The 16,167-nt window shown below is 41.2% G+C and overlaps 1 protein-coding gene across 1 annotated transcript; it reads left to right on the top strand.

Annotated features, from left to right (window-relative positions):
• Nucleotides 1–6,660: 6,660 nt before the first annotated feature.
• Nucleotides 6,661–15,402, top strand: btg1 (B-cell translocation gene 1, anti-proliferative). Its single transcript, XM_004548309.6, has 2 exons — nucleotides 6,661–7,119; nucleotides 10,798–15,402. The coding sequence occupies exons 1-2, from the start codon at nucleotides 6,975–6,977 to the stop codon at nucleotides 11,199–11,201; spliced, it is 549 nt and encodes a 182-aa protein (XP_004548366.1). The 5' UTR covers nucleotides 6,661–6,974; the 3' UTR covers nucleotides 11,202–15,402.
• Nucleotides 15,403–16,167: the final 765 nt, after the last annotated feature.

Here is a 16,167-nt window from a genome sequence, read left to right as displayed (position 1 = left end):
GGATAATGCCAAATGCTAACACTGTGTAATGGTTCAAGTGGAGAGATGTCACAGAGTCCTGACGCAGCGAAATTTGAACTGGATGCCACAACATCTACTTAAAGTTTATTAAAATTAGCTGATTCGATAATGCCATGTTGTAATGCTAAAAACCTGCATGCGCTTGAATAAGAATAAAAATAACTTGAATCATTTACAGCATATAATCTTAACCTCCTGTGTATTTTATGTGCACAGATTTGAAATGTGTACGCTTGGTATGTCAACACCAATCACATCTGCCAGCTGGGTTCAGTTTAAGGATCAATTTAATGCTGTCATTATGTGTTACATCGGATGTTTTACCTTAGCAGCATAACAGCCTCTTAATTTAATGCCAGCGGGGGAGTCTTTTCTATCTAACGAAAGCAGTAGTTTACAAAGTAGTAATTTACGAGCTAGTGAGTGCGCTGCGAATGCTAAAGAGTAGAGAATAGTGAGAAATAGCAATAGAAAAGTCCAAATAATAAAGCGAACATATCTTTTATAAACGGTTCAGGTTTCAGTTTTTAGTGCAGTGAAGACAAACATGCTAAGTGGTTCAGGTAATGAGAAATCCCATTTTATGGTACAAATGGGTACGCTTGCTGACACTGAAACTGCTCTAAAATGATAAGCTGGATCCTGCCCAAAGAGAGATAATTATCAGTGAATGTCAAGGGGGATGTTTTTCAGATATGTAGATGTGTGTGCTGGGAACGTCAGGGGCATTGTATTGTCTTGAATCATGATGAATAGAGCCTGTGTTGGTTTAACTTTTCTTTGACCCGCAGATGTTGGTGTCTCTTGCTGGTCTCTTTACCCTCATGGAAGACCGAGCATGTTCATAAACGCCCTGCTGTATTCACTGCTGTAAACGAAGAATGTTTTTGCCCACTCCAGAAAGCAGCCAAGAGCTCTCTCTTCAAATCCCAACCTGACATTCTTTCCTCTACTGTAGTTCACATGTGGTTTCAAGATAAAAGCCTCTATTCATTACCCTAGCTGAGAACCCAACGACAGGATACCCCACCCTTGTCTAGCAACAAGCAGGGCCATATTTTACCCGGTACTGGTGGCCCACACATGAAAAACAGCCAGTAGTACAAAATGATTTCTGTTGTTTCTGTTTCTTTTTAGGTGTACTGTGTAATCAAAGGGAGCAGGAAAGGTTTGGGGATTTCCAGGTTTAATTATTCTTCCCTAGCTTGCTCTGTTATTGCCATTACTTTCTTTCTCTTTCAACTTTTATCTCCCTGTTGAGGTGACAAAATTCAGCCACCCCCCCCCCCCCCCCCCCCCCCCCCACACACACACACACACACACACACACACACACACACTTTCTGTCAGTAATGAGGCACTTTGCCTGTCTACAGATGTTTTTGTGGTGCGGATGTGGACTTTTGCGCTTGCCTGAAAAAATCTTGTTTATGTCACTGTTACTACTACATTCCCAGGGGCAGCTTCTCCCTGGACCAGTGGGGATAAAAACCCTTCTTCAGTGGCATTTGTGAGCGAGAATTATGTGACCTGACCAAACTGCAGTTAAAGTCACAGGCTATACAAAATATGTGTTTTGAGAGTCAAATTAATTGCCTTGAGCTGGCTGTGAAAAGGTTGTTCTTTGTTCTCCTTGAGCATTGTACCTGCTGTTGGATGAATGCAGATTTCAGTGGTAACATTTAGAAAGAAATTACAAAAAAAAAAAAAAACAGCCACGGAATTTTGTAGAAGTAGTTTAAGAAGTCCATAACTCACATAAAATGTCATAAAATATTAAACTTTTGGAAAGGCTCATTTATAGTTTGTTTTCCTTGTTCAAGACAAAGATTAGTTAGTAGTATCTGCTTTATCATTGTCACTAATCACAAAACAGTTCTCTAGTTTGTTCGTTTTTAGCTTTCTGTTTTAGACTTATGAGGTTGGAATATTACTGCATAGCAGTGGCTAAATAATTTTTTCAGTTGTTTTCCTGCAACCTTTGTAAAACAAATTGTTATTATTTTTTAAAACAGAACCTTTTGGTTGAAACTTCTTTAAAGTCGCCTGTATTGCTCATGAGCTCATTGGCTATAAAACTAAATCTCAACTCAGTGGACACTTTGATTAGGAATGGATTGCTAGTACATGGTTGGACTTCAAAACCACCTTTATTGTTCATGACATAAATTCAACAAGGTGCTGGCAACATTTTTAGAGATTCTGGTCCATCCTGACATGATATTTTCATTGAGTTGCTGCTCTTTTGTTGGATAAACAACCAACAATCCACCACATCCCAAAGGAGCTTCATGGACTGAGATCTGGTGACTGTGGAGGCCATTTAAGTGCAGTGAACTCAAGATGATTTGAGCCATGAATGTTATCTCGTCATAAAAGGATGGACATAGTCAGCAACAGTACTCAGGTAGGCTGTGACATTAAAACTGTGGCCAGTTGGCTCTAAAGCCTCTTTTCCACTAGTACGTACTCGGCTTGGCTCAGTTCAACGCTACTTGATTTCCATTGAGTACCACCTAATGTGCACGGGGTCGTTATAGCAACGAGTCTGAAAATCTGTGACGTCATTTGTATGTGACACAAACAGAACACAACAAAGGAGGACGCTGAGGCGATGGTTTACCTGCTGTTCGGTCTATTTCTTTTTATCAAACTCATGGACCACGGTGTTGGTTTTGTGTAGCCATTTCCCTCATTTCAAAAATCCTATTTTTGATTTTTGTGAAGGAGTCGCTCTAATGACTCATTGAATGGCGCCATTGATTGGCCAATTGTTGGCAAACAGCCTGCTGACTTCACATTTTTGGAACGACTCAGCTTGAAGTGTGCTTTAAGGCAGGATGGAGTCATGTTTTCATATTGTTTAGACCAAATTCTGACCCTACTATCTGAATGTGGCGGCAGAAATTAAGACTCATGAGACAAGGCAACTATTTTCCAGTCTTCTATTGTCCAATGTTGGTAAGCCTGTGCTAGCTGAATTCAGTTTGTCATTCTTAGCTGACACGAGTGGCACCCAGTGTAGTCTTCTGCTGCTGTTGCCCATCTGTTTCAAGGTTCAAAGTGTTGTACATTTAGAGATGTTTGTCTACACACTTTGGCTATAAAAAGTGGTTATTTCAGTTTCTGTTGCCTTGCTATCAGCTCAGTACAGCTAGAAAACTACTTCTCCCAGGATATTTTGTGTGTTTCAGACCATTCTCGGTAAAAACTAAAGATGGTTGTGTGGGAAATCCCAATAGTTTCTGAAATTTTAGAGCACCGTCCCTGGAACCAACAACCATGCTACAGTCAAACTCACTTAAATCACCTTTCTTCCAAATTATGATGCTCAGTTTGAACTTCAGCAGGTCAACTTTACTATGTCTATAAGCTTAAATGCAATGAGTTTCACTGAATTTGTGTCAACAAGCAAGTGTACGCAACAAAGTTGCCAGTGAGTTTTTCTCTTCAGTATATTTTTAAATGTTGACCAACTTGTGGGACTAATTCTATCCCTGATCCCTAATACTTGGACGTTATTTTGTCCATATATAGATGGCATAAAACTCCACCTCAGTGTCATGTAAAGAGTGCAGGAGAATGAAAGTAACATAAATAGTCTGTTGCTTACTTGAGAGAAAAAATAAATATAGGCATTGCGGGAAATGAAATTCTAAACCTAAGTGTAATAAATAGCTTACAGGTGTAAAACAGTGGTTTGTATCTGTTTATATCTCTAAATCAGAAATAGCCAGGTCTTCTGTAGCGTTCTGAAACTCTCCCCTTTTTCACAAGATAGCAAGTTAGTGTGTGGGTGAGACGCTACTGACAACTGCTATGTGGTAAGAGAAGGGGGTTTACTCATGTATGAATTTGTATGTGACTTTGAGGATTCCCCTGCGCTCTGTGGCCTTTAGATAAAATGACCAGGAACTGAGACAGTTTTGGGACATTTGTTATTATGTGGTCAGTCAGTGGGGAGACTTTTAAGTTTAAATGTCAAATATCATCACTGTTACACAGAATTTAAAAAAAAAATCAAAAGAAAAGTTCACGAGAAAGGGTTAAAATTTATAATTTCACATACATATGTTAACATACATTAACATAACATACAATAAACTGTATAATTTACATCATTCTTGAATGTAACTGTACTTTTGAGTCTGGTGTCATGTGAATGAAAATATATTATTATATAATATATAATATTTTTAAAAATGCAGCAATTTAGTTGGATTTAAGGGAAATGTGATTAAATGTGCTATCAGAATGGTACTTGGAAATTATGTAATCAAGATATTTATGTATCAAGATTGTTGAGTAGCCCAATAATTGAGAGCAGCTTCGTGGAACCCTTCAACTACATAGATAGATAGATAGATAGATAGATAGATAGATAGATAGATAGATAGATAGATAGATAGATAGATAGATAGATTATTATACATTATATTATACATTATATTATACATTATTTCCGTTGTATTTTCAAAATGCTCTCAGATATTTGTATTTTTCAGGGTATTGCACTGAAGTCAGAAATCCCAGCCTCATGACAACACCAACCAGCATGATAAAAGCTATCTAGCTAGTTTCACACTTGAACTCATTAACAGTATTAACAGAGAATTACTTTACCCCCAATGCATTCTCATTACTGAAAGTACTCCATTTGGTTTAGGTTAGAGTTCTGCCTGGGTAGAGCCTGCAGGAAACAGGACACATCCACTGGCTCGGTTCACTGGACTTTTATCTGTGCTGATCTTACGTGTACACTATTGGACATAAGGCAGACTCTGTACTAGAAAGCTGGCAGGACAAAGCCGCTTAATGCCTGATCTGTCTCCACCTGCATCAGGTAATGTCAAAATTAGGGTTGCGGTGTGTGTGTCACAACAACTTTATACTGATGTGTGTGCCCTAGGCACACGTGCATAGACACACGTCTACATTTTGTGTGCCTCTGGGTCACTTGTTGAACCAGTCAGCAAAGTCTTGGTCTGTCTGATTGGAAAGCAGTGGGTCATCGGGAGCGTGTTTGAGACAAACAAACAATAACACCCTGTACTTTTCCACTGATTTTAATAAGCAGGTAAAGGAGTGGTCTTTGAAAAGAGATCTAGAGCAATCTTGCCTCCTGTGTGTTTGTCACACAAGATTTGAATTTTCAGTTGATTGAGGCTTCCTGTTTCTTGTGTGTACAAATACTCTTAGGCCTGCTCAGCCACACGCACTGGTGTATTGTTGTGATATAGTGGGGAATGTAAACAGTTCTTTCTTATACACACACCTGGCTATTCTGTCTACGTTTATTTGACGTAAGAAGAAGGAAACAACCCTTAGATAGTAGCTGTGACATTTACTTTCTGTAGTACAAAGCTTCACGACAAAGCAGAGATTGTTTTTAAATGCACATTTTGCTTTTAAATTAGTCATATTTTATGTTGAAGTCAATTCTTGACCCTATTTTTTTATTACAGTGATAGAATGACTATGTATTCTAGATGCAGGGATATGTTCAAAGAGAAAATCTGAAACTTTAAATATGTTTTTGGCTTCTGGGGAAGAATGTGGGTAATTTCATATAACCTCTAGTATTAATGAGTCTTTCTGGGATGCATAAAGTGGAAAAATAAAGTCTGTTGGACTGTTTTAGAAGAAAAATGCTTAATAAATTTGCAGTTGTTTTCAGTGTTGGGAACAAAGCTGTAATTTTTGTAAGTTAGTTTGAAAATGCTGTCATTTTTTTAACCAACTAGATTTTTTCTTACAATTTAAAACTAGCTGAACTTTGGAATGTGTGTTACATTTTTAACTTTTTTTATGTGTGTTTGTTTCTCTGGGTGCATTTACTAAACAGGAACCAGCAGAGGGCTGGGATGAAAGGGTTAAGTAAGACTGGGGGGGAACATGAAAGAAACGTACACAGCTGCTGGGCATGTTAAGCTCCTCTGCACCACTGTGACGACCTGTTGGAACAGATATACGGATGGTGAATAGGATACCGCAACACAGAAACCATCACACTCACGTGTAAAAAGTGACTAAGTTCAAGGTCGCTCATTTAACATTAAAATTCGCCAAAAGCGGACTTTTCCCCCAGTTTTTTTCTAACACAAAACTGTTTTTTGAACACGTTTATTTTGAATAGTACAGAGAAACTGAATGCCAGATTGTCGGGTACTGTTTGTTTCTTCTTTATGCTATATGTGTGCGTAAAGGATTAACAACAGGAGCGGGCATAAAAAGGAAATAAACAAAGCAAAGAATAAAAACAACAAAAATGGTTCGTCAACACGAAATGTGGCCGCGCGGACTTGCAGTATTTTCAAACATCTCTTAGTTCTGTCTTAAATTCTGACATAAATATATGAGCTCACGTCCTCGAACAGGATTGTGTGATTTTGGATTGTTTTTCGTCGTTTGTTTCCCCTTTTTCCCTCCCCCCCCCCGACTTCCCGAATTTCCAACAGGGACTGAACGCACCACGATTTCACGCCGTGTACCTCTATTTTCAGAACGGTGACGTGAAGGCTCATACACTCCTCCTATATGTGGCTCGTCAGGCCGTGGCAGGCCCTGGGATTGGTGAGATGTAGTTGCTGTAGCAGCTTATGACGGAGCTGTGAGGAGGAGGGTGGGAGCTGTATAAAGGCACACTCACAGGCTCCGGGACCGTCACTCTGGAGGAGGAAAGCGAGTTTTTGGGTTGGTTAACGTTTCACCAAGGGACCTCCAACCCCTGTATTTACCAACAACAGGCGTCTATTTCCCAACACTGTACCGTCCTAGCACACGGACTCTCTAGTGAGAAATCCCCTCTACCTCGACTAATAAATGCCAAGAGAAACAACCCAAGCGCCCAGAGATAAGGATCGCTGCTCCGAATTTGACAGAAAGACTGCACAGTCGGACAAACAGAGGGAAAAACAACAAAAGCGCACGCATCGTCGCCGTTGCCTTTCTCAATGCATACCCTTTGTGCCCGGGGAACGATGAAACCAGAGATTAACGCCGCCGTCGGATTTCTGTCGAGATTTCTGAGGGTAAAAGGACACGTAAACGATCGACAGGTCCAAACGTTCAGCCAAAGCTTACAGGACATTTTGGCAGGTAAGGAAACACGCAACAACAAAAAAATCCACTTCCGTTCACAAAATCCCTTTTAGACTTCTAATATACCATTCCACACATCGACTTCGGGGTTTGTTTCACGGATCGGTGGTTAACTTTGAGTTCTAATAGATTTGAGAATGATTCAGAAGAAGCCTTTCTTTGTTCTCCTAAGTATCACTTTCAGCGCTACCATAGCGCACCGCTAATTGCGCACATCGGAGAGAGGAAAACGCACTGGATGATCCAAGGCGATTTGTCGCCAGTTTTCGTCGACGCAAATGAATATTTCGAAGTAAAAATAATGTTGAAAATACGAATTGGTTAAAGTTTAATGTATGTGCTGTTTTTAGCTTGAAGGGTGGGGGCGGGGAGAGAGAGAGGGACGCTCGACTGGCTCGAACAAGGAAGTGCGCCTCTGAGTCGCCCGATAGTGCACACAGAGAATAGAGCAAAAACATCCCCCAGTGAGACGACACAGGATTACGTAATGCTAAGAACGAACTGATTTAATAATAATGAAAGACTGTCAGTGTTAAGACCACACTTTATTAGCTGTTTGGCACTGCGCACACGACCTTTTGATGTGTAGCACCCTTAATTTGCCTTTGTTTATCTGCTTTGTGTTAAATTTGGAAGGTTGTTGATTTGCTCCACAACATATGTCACTCTTTTTGGTATTACCATGCGGTTAAAAGATGAGGTCATATTTCACCACGTCTCACATTTATTTCATTAGGGTTCCCACAGTCCACTTAACATGTGTATGTAAGGAATGGAGAGTAGACAGGGGAGAAAACAATGCTTTTACTTTTCAGGAAATGAAGCCTTAGTTGTACACCCAGGCTTAGTTTGACTATTACTGGGTTTTATAGCAGATGTTGCAGAACAGTACAGCTCAGGGATTGTCTCATTTTTTGCTGTAAACGCATTCCTCTCTCAGGGCTCTTAAAGCTCCTATACATCTGTCTAATTCCATCCACATGCAACAGCAGATGACCTACATTTTCCTATATAAGAGTCTCTCACAAAAATAGCTCTTAAACTGCTAAATGGTTGCAAGATCCTGTCCATATGGAGCAAGTTAGGCTATTTATTTCTATTTAGAATAGATTACAAAGATTTCCATCTTTCAATCATGACCAAAAAGTCACCATTTGGACCTGCTGATATCTGAAAATGGTTCTAGGGGTTTTTATTTATCAATCACACAGTTGGAGGGATGAACAGTATGGTATAGTGTGTGGAAATTATGAGTAAAGCATTTGCACAAAATGCCAGTGAGCAGTCAATTCAGGGGGGTTGGCGTATGTAAACAGACAAAAGTTGGAGTCTGCTGTGAGGCCTTTGTGGGGGGAGGGGAGACGTTTTGGTGGGCGCCTAGAGGCAGACGTTGAAGACGGAAAGGCAAAATGGAGGGGAAATCTACTGGAACAGCCTATATTTAGTGATCGCAAACATCAATTAGAACAAATAGTGTAAATTATAAGCTTTGTATAGCTGCAAGTGCAACACTCATTAGCTTTATTTTCTAAAAGAAAAATAAATTGGCTCCACCGTGTCCAGGTTTGTTTTTGTTTTTTTGTTTTCTTGGATGAGGGAAATATGTGAAAACAAAAGAGAGTGTGTGGTAGTACCCCGTGGGCCTTGCCACTGCTAAAATAGGGCAGCCGGAGCTCTTTTGTGCTTTGAATCCTCACAGTTACTGTTGTGTCTGCATGCTGAAAAGCAGAGTTCCTCGCTTCTCCTGTTTGTGCTGCGCAAAGGGAAGTGAGGAAATGAGTCCCAAAGGCCAGATTGCAACCACAGAGATTGTGTAATTGTAGAAGGCAAGGTTCTTGGTTTGTCTAAAAAGTAACAGACAAGGTTCTCAAATGGAAATTACCCAACGGTCCAAAACGGAGCCATGGTCAAGGTCAGCTACAATGAGTAAACAACCCTCTTTGGTTAAACTCTTTAGGTTAAGCGCACACTCGTCTGCTTACTTTTCCACCCCCCCCCCCCCCCCCCCCCCTTCTCTCTCTCCACCTCCTCCTCCCATCTGCCCTCGTTTTTAAGAATAGGCCATGCTGAGCTGATCATTTCCCAGCTGCTCTGGGGTAGGTAGCTGCCTTTGTGGTTCTGTCTGAGGCTGAAAGCTCATCAAGCCTCTTGTGCTCTTTCACGAGTGCCAGCCCCTCTATTAGCTCGGCAGTATACAGACTCCTGCGATAAGGCACAGGAGGAGGGTGGGGAGGAAGGGAGGGGTTGTTATTATCCTGGTGGGTGCATACAGGTGGCCTCCGGGCCCTAGACTGAATGCTGACCCACTTCCTTTAGCCTGTTTTTCATTGGCTACAATGAAGTTACCATCAATGGGAATTCAATATGGATGAGCCCTGTCAGGGTAAATGGTGGGTAGGTGTGTATCATAAAGTGAGAGGTTGGTAAATAAAACGCTTGGAACAAAAGGGATTTGAAAATGTCCTGCTATCATAGGAGAGAGATGACAGGCTTTTCTATGATTTAAAAGTGAAGTTACCAGAAAAATATGGGCCACGTTTAACATTTACACAAACTCAACTCAAACACTTAACTGTCTGATTGGCTACTCATTGCGCAGTAATATGACCCATACCGAAAGTAGCGCCACTGTGAATCACTAGTTTCAGCGCACATCTGAAACTTCCACATAGACAGACAGATTTAAAAAAATAAAAAAAATGGGAACCCTTTCCCTTTAAGAGGCGGAGCTGCCCCAGATGGCTGGCTGGGACACTTTTGGTGTTTTTGTTCAGCCAGTCATGGGAGACTCTGTGACACTGAGGAAGGCCAGTAGAAGGATTGTGCAATTCAGTGGCAGCCTTTTTTGTCACGTAGGCCTGTTTATGGCTGCTTATGAGGCCTGTAACAGGTGATAGTGTTTTTCCTTTCTTTTTGCTGGAGCGTTCAATAACTCTGTATTTCTGTGCATCTAGGTACACTTTGTGAATTGGATCCTCTCTAGGCTAAATGGGACATTTGTAGGAACACCTACAGAAACATTCTGTAGTTCCCCAAGAATAAACGCACTTATCAACTGTATTAAATCATTTTTATTTTTCTGCAGAAAAAGATGTCTAAACCAGTAACGGGTTTCAGCAAATGCTTTTTGCATAGTAATGCATTGGACTTACTTTGACAGCACCAGTTGCATCTCATTTATAAACATTTTAGTTGCCTCCTGGCTTAAACGCATAGCACAAGATTAAGATATACTATTCTTAATTAAGTGTTTCTGTTCTCATTTATAATACGGAGAGCCAACAAAAAGTGCTGAACATAATGTTTTGTTTAATATTAGGTTTGATCAAGACTTGGAGAATATTAAGCATATCATATATCATCAAATTGCTTTGTTGTTTTCATTTTATGATGCCCCTTTTTAGATTAGATGTTTTTACAGTCTTATTAAATCATCTGGGCTTATCTGACACAAAGTACAGTCTGTCTGCTTTCTCTTTAACCTTCGGTAAACCTCCAGTTTATTGCAGATCTCTGGCTCCTGTATTATCTTACATTACTACGCCTTTGTTTTTTTCCTTCTTTGCTTATGACATGATCTTGCCGTCTTGACGTGTTAGTAACAAGTGTCTGTTTTGTTTTTTTTTTTGTCAGAGCTAAACATTTTCTCCACCTTGTCTCTTTGTTTCCCTGCAGAGCAATATAAGCACCACTGGTTTCCAGACAGGCCCTGCAAGGGCTCAGGTTACCGCTGCATTCGCATCAACCACAAGATGGACCCCCTGGTGTGGCAGGCAGGCCAGCGCATCGGTCTGACCATCCAGCAACTCTACCTGCTGCTGCCCAGTGAGCTCACGCTCTGGGTGGACCCCTTCGAGGTTTCCTACCGCATTGGCGAAGATGGATCCATCTGCGTCCTGTATGAGTCGCAGCCTGGCCCGGGAGGAATGCCAGCGACAGCCACCACCAGCTCCCCCTCAGGAAACAGTGGGGCAGTGAACCCTATGGTGGACAGTCACATCAGCTGCAAGGAGGAACTGATGGTGCTGGGAAGAACCAGTCCCTCCAAAGGCTACAATATGATGACTGTGTCTAGTTAAAGCGGCACATAGTCACCCAGGCCTACTATTGTTCAGGGTCACGCCATGGCTGGTCATTTGGCTAGACCAGGGTGAGCCTTTTTAAAGCTAAGAATATGAAATGAAATAGTGAAAGAATGGAAAAAAGAAAAAACAAAAGAAAAAACAAAAACAAACAAAAAAAGAAAACAGAGGATGTGGCCTATCGTCCAGGTGATGGAAACCTTGTAGGTTTGCTATTTTCTACCCTCTCTCCCCATTATCATCTGTTCTGTTGTGTCATTGGATGAGCTGGGCACTCCATTTTTTAGGAGAGGCTTTGTGGAAATGGAACTGTTGGGGCAGCTAAACTAACAAACCAACCAACCAGGAACACCCATGGAAACTGGCTCCACCTACCCCTGCACTCTCAACTGTAAACGCCGGTGATCGGCTCTGTGTCCGAGGGGGCTATCAGCATTGACTTTGCACTTATTTGTGGTTACTATGGGTACATGTTCAACACACCACTGCAGAAACAGCAGTCCAAATTACATGGATACTTTTTTTCTTCGTTAAGAACTACCCCCGAATCAGAAAATTCAAAACTCTTTTTTTTTTTTCCCCCAGTTTGCTGTTTTTCATTTATTTTGCTTCCTGGGTGGGGAGGAAATTGAGGTTCAGACTGTGCCCAGTGAAATCCAAGCTCAAGGTAAAGAAACTCCCAATGAGAGCATCTCTATTTTCTATAAAAACCCTTTTTTGGACCACAGGGAATATATTTTCTTTATCTTTTAGCCATTGGATAAAAAAAACAAAAACAAAAGGGGCTTACGGTCTTAACTTCTCTTCCTCCCCCTTCTCCTCGCGACAAGTTTAAAGAAACCATTCATCCCAACCTTCTCTCCGGCCTGTATGTAAGTGCAAGTGGAATGTGTTGTGACACCTGTTACCTATGGATACCAGCGTGTCCCGTTACACCATCGCCCTCCTGTCACCCATGTTTGTGTTGCTTTCTGAGGGAAGGGAAGTCGATCCATTGTTCCCTCTAGGTAATGAATGTTGTTGAAATTCACAATCAAGTCCCTGTGTTGTTTAATTTAGCCCCCTTTCTCCTTCAACATTTGTCTTGCATTACCAAAACTCAATGTGTAGCATGGGGGTGGGGGGGTCTTTTTAGCCAAATTTTGGTCTTGTGGCCCAGTTAGAATTAACATTGAATGCACTTTGACGTGAGATTGTGTGGGATGTGCACCTTTTGGAGAAAATCGCTTGCATTCCATCCATTCAAATGTCATCTTTTCTCACCGTTCTTACTGCCCTGCCCAATTTTAGCCGTTTGATGATACTGTAGCTCCCAATGTCGCCGTGGACTGATGTCTGGCCACGTGGGGAGTGTGCAACAATGGATTTCAAAACCTTTTAACACTGTATTTGTGAACATTTCAGAGCTGTTATTTTTTTTTTTTTTTTTTTTTTAATATAAGTGGAGAGTATTCTGGGTGGTATGTTAAAAACATTCTGTTATCCATTCATATGGCACTGTTGATTCTGGCACGATGCAAAGCTACCCCCACCCTCCCTCCCTGCACACCACCTCTGACATGCACAGATGGTGATTTATGTTGCTGATTTAAAAAAGAAAAAAAAAAAAGAATTGCCTGAAAGGTCTGACCTTAGTGATGACTCTGTGACACTTTGGCCAAAGGGAGGTCTGGAGCATCAAGTGTTCAGAGTTTAACTTTAACTTGAATTGGGGAAAAAAAAGTTAAAAAAAAAAAAAAAAAAATCGGGCCTTATCAAACTTCTATTTCCATTAATTGTTTCAAAGGTCTTGTAAAAGAGAGATAATTATTTTTAATTTTTTTTTGGAGGGGGGATTGGAGGTCCACTGCCTTATGGAGACCTCATTGTCAAGTATTTTGAGCCATTTGTGATGTTAACTAATGCCAGGCTTACGAGAGCCGACCTGGAGCATTGTGCTGCCTGGGCCCTCGCCGGAGGTGTCCCCTTTCCAGCCTGGCAGCTTCAACTGCCCCCACCCGTCCTGGTGTCAGGGTTAGAGTGCCTCAAGTACCACATATCATCCCCCTTAAGCTCAGACCTCCTGTTTAGCCAAGAGCAGGCCAGCATGCTGCTAGCTGACCCCCTGTGGATGCAGGTAGACTTAATGTGACACATATCATCATCCACCACCGTAGGGAGCTGGGTAAGGAAGGCAGGTGTGGGGAGCTGGTGTGAGAGAGGTGGGGGCCAGGGCCGGACTCTTTTGTCCAGGGCAGCTAAAATCCCTCCAGCCCCCTCCCTCTCAGACATGTTCAACATCCCCCACCCTGACCAGAACCCTTCGACCCTCCCTCAGCAGTGATGGATAACCAGCACACGCGCTTGGCGTGCTCAAGCTGCACTTAAGGGGGTGGGCTAGTGGGAGACAAGGAAACATGGATCAAAGATGAAGAATTGAGGGTACTAAGGCCATTGTTTTTTTGTTTTCATCTCACTGGATCGCGCTGCACTTAATTACTGAGTTTGCGTAGCAACTTTGTTTACATGCATATGAAAGGATGTTGTGGCTGTCTGGTGTACCCCCACTCCACTCCCGGTTCTGGGGTTGAATGGGTAACAGGATGATGGAACAGATGCTAGAACGGCTACGGGTGTTGCTCAGGCCTTAGCCACTGGCCAAATCTGTCACGGCAGGCTGGTTCGCCGCTCATCACCAGACCTATGGGTGTTTAAGCTCCCCTAAGCTTGAGAGGATCATGGGTAATATAGCTATAGCCTTTGACGCACTGCAACCCCCATAACCCCCCTGCACCCTGTTCTCTGCTGATACTCCCTTCAGCAATCTGTGAAAAGCAGTTATTCCATGTTGGGCAGATGGAGGAGAGCTTGCTGGGCTGAGAGCCCAGCGCTTTGGTTTCCATGGTGGACACCAGTTTTAAAATCATGTTGCTCCATTAAAGCTTTTTAATGTCACGTGAGATGTTTTGAGATTGGTCTATATTTCAGACGAGAGATGATCATCTCGTCTCACTGCTTTTGATGTATTTTATGGTCACACTGCTAGATTTTCCTCATCTTTCCACTCATATCCATTTTGCCCTCTTCATCCTTTTTTTTTTTTTTTTTTTTTTTTTAAAGAGGATTTTTAGTCTGGTGATCTAACCCAGTTTTTAACAGAATTTAATTCTTCTGGGGCTTCGAAAAATGAAAACAGAAAAAAACCCAAATTCCCCTTGGACACCTTTTCGACTTTGCTACTACCACCTGAAATGGTTTAAAGTCCTCAGTTGATGTTAACTATTTCAATGGCATCCATTCAGCTTGTGCGCACGTAGATTACAAAAATTGTTGTGAGAGTGCTTTGAGTAGTCAGAGGTAAAATAGCACATAAATGCACTAAATGTTGAAGTTGTGCGACATTTTTTTGAGACGCGAGGAGTCTCTCCTGGAATGTATTGCCAAACTCAGGCCTCAGACATTCAATAAATAACTCTTATGGAAACGTTGTGCATGTTAAGATATGAAACAGGAAGGGAACAGCAGTTTCGTTGTTGTTGTTGTCAATACTGTCATCGATTAGTTGAATTATTGCCACTTTCACATTTGAGGTGTTTTACATATTGTAGAATGTATTGTAACTGTACAACAAATGGTAGAGTACATAACATTACACATGGGAAGTGCCAATAATTTCTATGCTGAGGTGTTTTGTTTCCTTTTTGTTTTTCAGACGTATTACTTTTTTGTATTTCATCTTTTAACATGGATAATGCTTTTTCGTAAGTGAAGCCATTTGTGATGGGAGTGTTGGCAAGGACCAAAGTTGTTCTGGTAAAATTATTAGTTTCCATGATCTGTGACTGTAGACGTATCCTTTGTTTTTTTTTGTTTGTTTTTTTTTCTTTTCTTTGTTTTCTTTTTTCTTTTTTTTTTTTCCCGTTCATTCTTTTCTGTTTTTTTTTCCCTTTTTTTTCCTTCTATTTACGTATAAAACTAGAAAATAAACAAAAAAATCTGAGCTTACCCAAGAAGAAAAGCTGTATCTTGTGATTTCATGTCAGTACATCTTTATCGTGTTCAGTTTATTTTTCCTTGGGTATGTTGTGATGAACTGCTGTAAATTTGTACAGTTCATGTAAATTGATTGTGCGGAAGTTGTACAGATTTCTATATTTTGGAAGAAAAGTTTTTTGTTTTTTTTCTCTGTAATAAAAGATTTCCTATCTTGGCATCATAATTCCCTTTGAATTGTGTCATCATTTACTTCTGTACTCACTTTACATTTCAAAATGGGGACAGGGGTGGGGAAGACATTAATACAGACGTTAATCAATAAAATAAAAGCTTCTACGTGACTGAATGAAGCAGGAGCAATATAAACTAAGCCCTGATGCCGTGCCGTCGCTCAAGCCAGATTGGTAGTTGACCTACAATGCTTTAAAGACTGAGCCATCTGTACCAAGAGGCCTGGAAAGAAGAGATCAAGTCAGCAATTCTCTTGCCTCACTAGCGGTTCTGTCTCGGGACAGTGAGCTGCACTTTGTATAAAGAGATTTCAGCTCACTGATTTTTAAAAACATGAAAAGCCACTATCTGACTTTAATCAAATTGGGCTCATTTGGTGCCACAATTTAATGTTTTAACTGTTGTGGAACATATAAACATGGAAAACTGAGAAAAGCTGGGTGGCGTTGAGTAATGTTGCAGTACACCAATATTTACAATACTACTGCACCCAAAACAGCTGACTCTGCGAAACCCTGAGTTTAGATTAAGACTGCAATCCTTTTCAACACTGAATCCTCCAGGTTGCCTAGCAGCAGGCGGAGAAAGAAAAACATGTGGCTTATTTTGACACAAAGGAGGGAACTAGAAGAGCGGGTTAGGCAAGAGACAAGGACACAAGAGAGGAAAGGTGACTGGGCTTGTGTTACTTCTAAAAACGCTGGCTAGCACAAGGCCTCAACAGCCGGAGAGCTGGGAGTGATATTCGAAATTACTG

This window comes from Maylandia zebra, linkage group LG17 (genome assembly GCF_041146795.1).
Source record: "Maylandia zebra isolate NMK-2024a linkage group LG17, Mzebra_GT3a, whole genome shotgun sequence".
NCBI classification, from domain to species: domain Eukaryota; kingdom Metazoa; phylum Chordata; class Actinopteri; order Cichliformes; family Cichlidae; genus Maylandia; species Maylandia zebra.
Note: the sequence above shows the minus strand (reverse complement) of the source record. Positions and strands in the feature narration are given on the sequence as shown.